We start from the raw sequence: 9,363 nt of genomic DNA on the forward strand, positions 1-9,363 counted from the left end.
TTGCATCTAGTTGTACATTTTATGAAATTAGGAACTAACTTAGATTTCCTGCATTTTAAAAGAAATTTAAGACTACATTTTTGTTTTACCACTTTCTTTGATGTATATTGAAATTTATTTATTAGTGCTCTAGCGTTGTTGTAGTTGTTCTTCATTTCTGCATACTCCATTTTTATTTTACATTTTTACATTTAGGAAATAAAAAGGTCGCAAAAACAAATATTTAATATTTAAAATATCTAAAAATTTAACTTTAACCTTCTAGAACCTTTTAATTTTTTACTTGCGCCAAATCATTTTGGCATGGTTGAAAAGAGCATAAAAAGTTCTATTGATCTGCATTTTTCGTTTTTGCATAGCTGAACTGTCGGTATTCTAGGTTTGTTCCCGGAAATGACGAATAACTTAAATCAAAAATGCATATTTTTATGAATTGTTTAGTATTTCCATTAAAACACCAAATATATTGCGAATTCGCATAGAATTAATATTACACATTTTACTTCAAATTGTATACTTTGCGTACTTTTTGTAGTACCATTCTACTACCGTTTTCGCAAACTGCGATCACATTCTTCCCCTTTCTCCTACTTCCAAATACGAATCTAGATATAGAAGTGTCAAATTTTAGCTGTCACAAATTACACAACCTTGTATTATGAATCATGGCCAGAATGTATAATGAATGGATGCTTTTAAAAAATTTTAATTCATGGAAAAAGTGTGTCAAATTTCTTCGAATTCACTGAATTTTCAAAATTTTCAAATTACTTCATTTTCAATTTTTACTTTTTTGTTGTATTTTCGAATTTGTACTATTTTACACAGTTGAATGTCACAGCAAGTTGAATATTTTCGCAGGTTTAGAAAATCACAAAAATTCCAAAATTTTGAATATTATGAAATTATTAAATTTCTTGAGATTTCTTATTCTTAGGATAATTTCCAAAATTTTAAAAACTATCGGAATCTGGGAGATTCTAGAAACTTTGGTAAAATGAGAATATTTTGAAACGTACAAAATTATTGAGATTTAAAAAATTTTAATATTCCAAAATTTTTAGAATTTTATTTATTCTGAAATCCATCCTAAAATGTAAAGATGGAAAACATCACAAATTGTCGAAAAATTCCTATGTTCATGGTACTTGTGTATAACACCTAGAAAATTCTTAGAATTCTAAAATATATTAACATTTTTGAAAAATTCCGAAAATTCTCCACTTTTCGGAACATTTATTTTGTGCTTTGTCTACTTCAGTACATACTATTTTAGTATGTTATTCACGATATATGTTGAAAAAAACATTTTTAACTAAACTAAGTACTTAAAAGTTATAATTTTTTTAAGTACTTAAAATCAATTAAAGTGAGACACAACTAAAGACCATATGAGAATTTCCACAGAATGGTCAACCAGGACAGAGAACTAAAATGAACAATCAATTGTATGGGAGCTATAAGTAATAGTGAACCGACTTTGACGGTTCCGACAAATAATTAATACATTTTAAAAATACAATCGATAGCTTGAAAACTGAGGGAATAAATTGCGTTCAAACAGACAGATATATGGACTTGGCTCGACAAACATTTATGAGGGTCTATATCTTCTTCGTATGGTACTTACCAGCATTAGAAAAAACTTATAATACCATTTCGTGTTCATGAAAGGCATAATTTTTAAGCAAAAAACAAAACCGACTTCAATTCTCATATAAAAATTTAAGTTTATCATTAATTTCTTCATGATCCAATGATCGGATTTAAACCAAATTAGTATGGGACCATCTGTGAGGTAACACCTTTCCTTAAAAAAATATATATATATATTTCGACGAATTGATAACCTTTCTCCTTTTTGTGCAGTCAGTTATAGACTAATAGAGATATTTCAATGCGCAATTAGTATAGTATAGCACTTTAATATAAAATTAATCGCTTTAGAATATTCTGTTCCATTTCGCAGTTTCTTGCTTTTTTTTAATTTGCAGTCAAAAGCGACTTCTATTATTATAAAATGAAAAATAACAAGTAAAAGCAGCGCTGTCTTCGGCTATGCCGAAGGCTTCCCACCTTTCATGAACATCTGAAAATTTTACTTTAACAGATTACTGCATTTAAATAAATTTATATATTCACAGCATACATAGACAGAGGAGATACATATATAAACAAGTAAGAAAGTCTAAGTTCGGGCGGAGCCGAACATTAAATACCCGGCGCAAGTATTAAATATATGTTTTCCACCTTTCCGAAAGCTGCCGCTACATGATAAGCGGGTGTATAAATATTAAGTAAACTAGCATCCTTAAATTTCGAAATATTGAAATTTCAAGCATTTCTGAAATTTACCGTTATATGAAAAGCGGCCGTAATTTTAGTCCGATTTCAATAATTTTCAACGGTTTGCTTTTATGTGGCAAGTACAATAATCATACCGAGTTTGGTACAAATTGCTAGAACTGTTACCGATATACATAAATGTGATCATAATTGGGCGGTGCCACGCCCATTTTCCAAAATATTATCATAAGCGTATTTCCTGATAAAGAATTGTTGCAACCGTCAATTTTGAATAAATTAGCTTTAATATTTACTGATTTATCGAGGATTTCGTATTTCTCGAAATTACCGTTATATGGGATGTGGGCGTGGTTATTGTCCGATTTTAAAAATTTTCGGCCATTTGGTATGCTGTACCAAGGTCAACAACTGTGCCAAGTTTGGAAGAAATTGGAACAGCGGTTTCCAAAATATACACATGTAACTATAAGTGGGCGTGGCTACGCCCATTTTTCAAAAATTTTTAATATTCTTATTTCTCGTCTAAAAGTTATTCTAAATGTCAGTTTTGAGTGAATTATCTTCAGTAGTTACTAAAATATCGCAGTTTTCGTATTTCTGAAAATTACCGTTATATGGGAGGTAGGCGTGGTTATTGTCCGATTTCGCCCATTTTCAATACCATCCGTCCCACGCCCAATAGAAGTGCATGTACGAAGTTTCGTTAAGATATCTCAATTTTTACTCGAGTTATCGTGTGCACAGACGGACGGACGGACGGACGGACGGACGGACGGACGGACGGACAGACAGTCACCGCTTAATCGATTTCTCTTTTCATTCTGATCATTTATGTATACATTTGTCTATATCTATCTCGATTCGTTTTGCCTGTTACAAACAACCGTTATGTGAACAAAGTTATAATACCCTTGTGCACAAGTGCGCTCGGGTATAAAAATTATATCTCAACAACCAGAGGTATGGAAGATATTCCTTATATAGCACCAATCTAAGTGATTTTCACTGCTGTGTGATCGGTATGTAAACCGGTAACATAATTTTATGGGTTTAGCTTTTTTTTTTTTCTGTTCGCAAAGCTCGAGGTCGGCTGTACTGATTTGTTTGAAATTTCGGTTATACATAGGTTCTGGATGGGCTTCTTATTGTCTTAGGCAAAGAAAAACGTTTAAATACTTCCTAAAAATGGAAGCAGCACTTTAAAAATCCTATAGAATCTAACATACATGCCCACATAACAGAGCTAAGAGCGCCCTCTGCTGTTAATTCGTACGGAATACATCGCAAAGCAAGGCTTATGTATACATAAACACATGTGCTAATGTTAACATTAATAGGTGCGTTCGTTTAAAATCTCCAGTAAAAACCAACCAACTGCCAAATTCCGGCGAAATGTCATCTGTGCTCTCACAAGAGAGAAATATCCAAAATAGTACGCGAACAGAAAATTTGCAGAAACTTGCAAGTTAGACGAACAGCTGATTGAAATTTTGTTTACATTCAAAACATTCAAAAGTGTAAAATTTAAAACATAAGGAAAGTGCTCACAAAGTGTTATTGACTAAACGAATAGCCCCCAGCAAAAGATGGCAAGTAATAAAAAGTTGGAACTACACTGCTCTCCTGGTACATTCCGTAGAGTTGAAAGTGGTAAGTACTTCTGAAAATTAAGTGTTTCAATTTCGTGATGATGTCCACCCCAAAATCGTTGTATAAATAACTAAACATTTTCCATTAAATTTATAGCTCCAGACTACCGCGTACAAATAGCTTCTCAGCATGCAGGCGATGAAGCCTATGAAGAAATTTTTTTCACGCAGGGAGTTGCTAGCATGGCATCTGCTGCATTCGATGAATCGCCAATAGTACCGAACGAAGAGGATATGGTCTTTGTTCCCATTCAAAATTCCGGTGGAAGCAGTCAAGAAAAGAAATTTTCATGGCTCGATGCCCCTACGAAACTTTTGCTTGCGCTGGTGAAGGAGTTGCGACCTAAGGTTGGGAAGAGTGCTAACCTAAGAAATTAAAAACAAATGTGGAACACCATCAGCAACGAGCTCTGCGCTAAAGGGCATTTTTATAATGCTGCGCAGGTGGAGGGGAAGTTTTTCACTCTGGAGCGCCGCTACAAAAATGTTCAGCTCAACAGCTCCCAAACAGGCAGAGGAAGACAAACTTGTCCTTATCAAGCGTAAGCTTTGAGACTTATAAACAATTTTAATTTCATTAATTATTATCAATTGTTTTCATTTCCAATTATAGTGAACTGGATGAAATTTTTAAAGAAAGAGCATCAGTACATCCGGAATGCGTTATCGATAATGAGGTTGAGGTGTCGGCTGAAGCGGATGAAGTTTCTGAGGCCTCGCCAGCCTCTCCAGGTATTAACGTATAGAAGCTTGTACTAGTTTATTCATATGTTACTAAAACGAGTATTTTTTGTGCTTAAATCAATTTTAGACGTGGCACCTTCTATCTCGAGAAAAAGAAAGTCAGCAATGGAGTTGTTTATGGAGAAGACGGAGCTTCGCGAGGCTAAACGGGAAAAAATTGACGAAAAGCTCCAAAAATTGCTGGAGGAGAATATAAGACTTAAAGAGGAAAGCATGAGGAGAAGGGAAGCTCGTGCTGAAAGAAGGGAGCAGCTACAGACTGAAAAAAATTATATTTTAAAATCTTTAGTAGATCGTTTAAAAAAATGAATATACTTATATCCATTGTAACAACTAATAGGGACGCGACATTTTAACAGGCTTTGGCTACCTTCCTTTTTTTTATTTAATATTTATTAGTTTTTACAAAAGTATGTCTTCTTATCTAACAAAAACCATGTAATTCCAAATTTCAAAGCTTGTAAAAAAATTGGGAAATTCAGCAAAGTTTCACCAACATTTCAAACTTTTTGATCAGCAGGATTTTTCAGCAACCTCTCACTTGCACTTTATTATACTAAAATTTAGTGAGCTATAAAACTGCATACCAAACTTTTCCTAAAAAATCTGATAAAAAATGTTGAAGAAACTTTGCTGAAGTTTTTTAAATCCTTTGAAATTTGGACGTACATGGTTTCGGTTGTGTTTCGCCACACTATTAGTTTTTCCCCACTGCATTTTCAAAATTGTTACTAAAAATGTGATCAGAAAGTTGGAAACTTGTATGCAAATTTATTGAATTTTCCTGAGTTTTGTACAAAGTGTAGAAAGTATATTTTTATGTTTTTTGTCGTAGTATAAACTATGTTTTCATAAACTCAATACATTACATGCTATTTGGAATAAGTCTTTTAAAACATAAGGAATTTTAATATATTTATGTATTTTCTAAAAAAGATTTGTGTAATGAAATAGTACAAAGATAATAGAGTAAAAACCAGAATAAAAATATATGGTAAATATATGGTTTTATTTTTTTTTGTGAAAATCTTCGAAAAAATAAAAACTTAATATTTCAGAAAATTTTGAAATGATTTTTAAAAGATTGGTATCGTACATAAAAGTTTGAGAAAAAATACTAAAAAGGAAAAAATGCCTTTTTTTATAAAAAAAAAATTACAAAAAAATCACTAATTAGTAATATAATTGAATACCGTATTTAAATAAAACAAATAATTAATATTGTTTTATGCGTTAATTCGTTCTTGTTCACCCACAGCCCTGTTAAAAATAAAGCAAACGTATATGTAACAGAAGTCTAAGGCATATAAAATAATAAAAACACCATGGTTTTTGATTTTTTACATAACAAGCTAAATATAAAAATTAAAGGCAATTCTCTGTTTTATTTCAATAAAGTATTCAATTGTATTACTAATTAGTAATTTTTTAAGTGTTTTTTCTCAAATTTTTATATACGAAGTATACAAATATGCATATTAGAAGAAAGGGGGTTTAATCGCCTTTACAACGATACCAATTTTTTTAAAATCGGGTAGTAATTTTTTTGTTTAAAATATTTTTTTTATAAAAAGGTATTTTTTCTTTTAAATGTGTTTTTTCTTAAATTTTTATATACGAAGTACACACGTATGCATATCAGAAGAAAGAAAAGGGGGTTTAATCACCTTTAAAACGATACCAATTTTTTTAAAATCAGTTAAAAATTGTTTAAAATATAAGGAATTTAATTTTTCGAAGACCTCAACTTTGACCCCTTGTATATGTTAAACATGTTGTATGTATATGTTAAACATTTTGATTTCGGCGGAGCTGTATATCGCGACAAATCGGATCTCTCACAGAGTTTCCCCTTGCAACTTCGCCATGCACGGCGATTTCCTCATTGAGCTCCTTAGTTGCCTCTGCCGTAAATTCTAAATCTCCCTCGTCGGCAATGTTATGTAAAACACAGCAATCCCTTACAAAATGGCAGAGCTTTTTCATGCCTCGTAGCTTACAGTGATATAACTGCCTGAAACGTTGTTTTAGGATTCCGAAGCTATGTTCTATAGCTATGCGTCCGGAACTTAATTTAATATTAAACAATTTATTAGCGTTTGTCAAATGGCCATTATCTTTGTAAGGCGTGATTAAGTTTTTGTTGCAGGGATATGCGGAATCACCTAACAGGTAATAATCTGAAACATATCAAATGCTGGGTTATGTGATGGTATAGATTTCAAGGGTTGTTACCTTTACAATAAGAGGACAATTTGTTGTAAAGCGTTGAGTTCTTAAATACCCAACTATCGTGGCAAGAACCTGGATAGCCAACGAAAATGTTCAGAAATTTCTTATTTTCGTTGCAAACAGCTTGCAGATATACTGATGTTATTCCTTTGCGGTCAATATAATCGTCCTTTCCTTTACTTGGCGGGTCTATCCTTATGTGCATACCATCAATGCAACCTAAATAGTTAAATTAATATAATTTATATACAAGTTCATTGACAATTGAATATTTCACCTATTGCCTTGGAAAATAAACATTTCCTATCAAAGAATCTACTCGATTCCTCTATCTGCTCTTGGGTTGCCCATACAATAAATTGTGGACTTAGGGAGCTTAAGAACATCGTTACTCTATTAATTGCAACACAAATCGTTGAAAGAGAAAGATTGAAGCGGTCGGCTAAATCTCGGTAACAACATCCAGCGTGACCAGCAAAGCACAAAAATAACAATAAATGTGTCTTTTACGAGAGTCTTTTGTCACCCCGCAGGTTGCAATAAAAATCCGATCGCTTAGGTTCTCAAAAAGACTGTTGGAAATTCGGAAATGCATCCTAAATTCTCTTTTAGTGTAAGTTGGCACTGTTTGCTCAATATAATTATTAACGCAGTTACGAGGCTGCCTTTCACCGAACAGCAGCAATATATTTGAGTACAAATCGTACTTTGTTGATAACTTTTGCATTATGGCTAACTCCTCTTCGTTCTCACTTTCACTGTCACTTTCTGATGAAGACGATTCCATTGCAATCATAAGCGCAGTAACTATTTGTTTTCTTTCCATTACTTTTTTTTATCCATATTCTCGGCTTTTGTAAAAAAATAAGGCAAGTTTTTAAGACCAAAAGAAAAATATTTATAAAAATACCTTCGAAGTTTCCAATGTCCTGATTTATTGACATGGAGGCATTATCCTGCTCTGCGGTACTTCCTGGCGTAGTTGAAAGTTTATCTTCATTCGTTTCACGAATACATATCCTTTTGTTGGGGACCTGGTAAAAAAGATTACTTATTATACGTACATATGCACATGCATATAAACTTAACAAAAACTAGATCTACTTGCTTCTTCCATATTGTAATATTTGCTCATATTTGTTTTCTAAAATGCTAAAATTCAATTTTGTGATTTGCGTAAATTCCTACCAGCTGTTTTTGATCAGCTGTTTCCCTGTTGGCAAAAATTTTTCCAACAGAAACTAACAGCTTCCCCTCAAAATGAAATGTCACTTTGCTCTCTCAATTTCCCCTACTTTGCAAGTTTTTTGCGTACGCGAACGCAAAAACCTGTAAGTTTTGGTTAAACTTGAACAATTAACAGCTACGCGAACGTACCTAATGTTGATTCTTATTTAAAAAAAAAACAAATATGTATGTACAGTTCATGGATAAATAATAGGTTTCTATAGTAACCAATAGTCAGTACTAATTTGTACTGGAACCTGCAAATTTTTACTTGAAAAGCGTATGATAACCCAACAAATTTGCAAGAGAGCACAGAATCGAGAGCGAACAACACGGGAGAGCTGCAAATTCTTGCTAGTGAAATTTATACTAGCAGAAATTAGCTAGCACAAGAAGAAGAAGAATAAGTGTCAAAAGCCGCCGTTTGTTGAATTGGTTTAGCACAAACAAAAGTGAAATGAGTGGAAATCAAAATATTAATGATGTACTGGACTTTGTAAGTGCGTGTGTGTAAAGCAAAGTGTTTAAAAATGATTTATAAATCGTAAAATGTTTACAGCAGAATGTCAAAACAATGCAACTGCTGTTCACTTGCAAGTTTTTGCTAGTTTTGTGTTAATTAACCAGTGTTGCCAACTTTTCAGTTTCAAAAAGCTCCAAATCTTGGAAAAAGGAGCGTTTTGCCGCACTAAAAGCACTAAATTTTTTTTTATCAAAGGATACTCTTTTTCATAACAGTTTATGGTAAACAAAAGTAAAAAAATAAACAATATTTACATGTATAAATAAATACACATTCATGCTTGCGAAGTAATACCGAAGTACTGCACATTAAAGCCGTACCGGAGAAGGAACAATCGAATCGCAAAAAACGAAATTGAGTTTTAAAGGGGAAGAGTAATACTTAATGATACCCTAAGTAGAAATGTGCGAAAAAATTTGTTGTTTTATAATATAACCTCAAATATTGCGAAAAACCGTGTTTTTACACTTAGAGGCTAGGATATCTCAAAATTCTGACTTGGTATAGAAATTCTGCAGCTAGATTTGTATTCAGCACCGAAGAATCTACAGAAACCGATGCACTCAGGTGGCAAAAAAAGTTAAAATTTTTCGAACTGTGTAATCAATCAATAATCAAGAAAATAAAAAAAATAAATACTTAACTTATTGCGTGCTAGCATTTTCAACGCGAATACAATTT

General features: G+C 32.5%; 1 protein-coding gene across 1 annotated transcript; it reads right to left on the reverse strand.

Moving 5' to 3' along the window:
* Window positions 1-6,460: 6,460 nt before the first annotated feature.
* LOC118736327 (putative nuclease HARBI1) lies at window positions 6,461-7,719 on the reverse strand. Its single transcript, XM_036466422.1, has 3 exons — window positions 7,605-7,719; window positions 6,936-7,151; window positions 6,461-6,880 (listed from the first exon to the last, which is right to left on the reverse strand). The coding sequence occupies exons 1-3, from the start codon at window positions 7,717-7,719 to the stop codon at window positions 6,489-6,491; spliced, it is 723 nt and encodes a 240-aa protein (XP_036322315.1). The 3' UTR covers window positions 6,461-6,488.
* Window positions 7,720-9,363: the final 1,644 nt, after the last annotated feature.

The sequence above is a fragment of the Rhagoletis pomonella genome, unplaced genomic scaffold (genome assembly GCF_013731165.1).
Source record: "Rhagoletis pomonella isolate Grant_MI unplaced genomic scaffold, Rhpom_1.0 Rhpom_scaffold_00003, whole genome shotgun sequence".
Taxonomy (NCBI): domain Eukaryota; kingdom Metazoa; phylum Arthropoda; class Insecta; order Diptera; family Tephritidae; genus Rhagoletis; species Rhagoletis pomonella.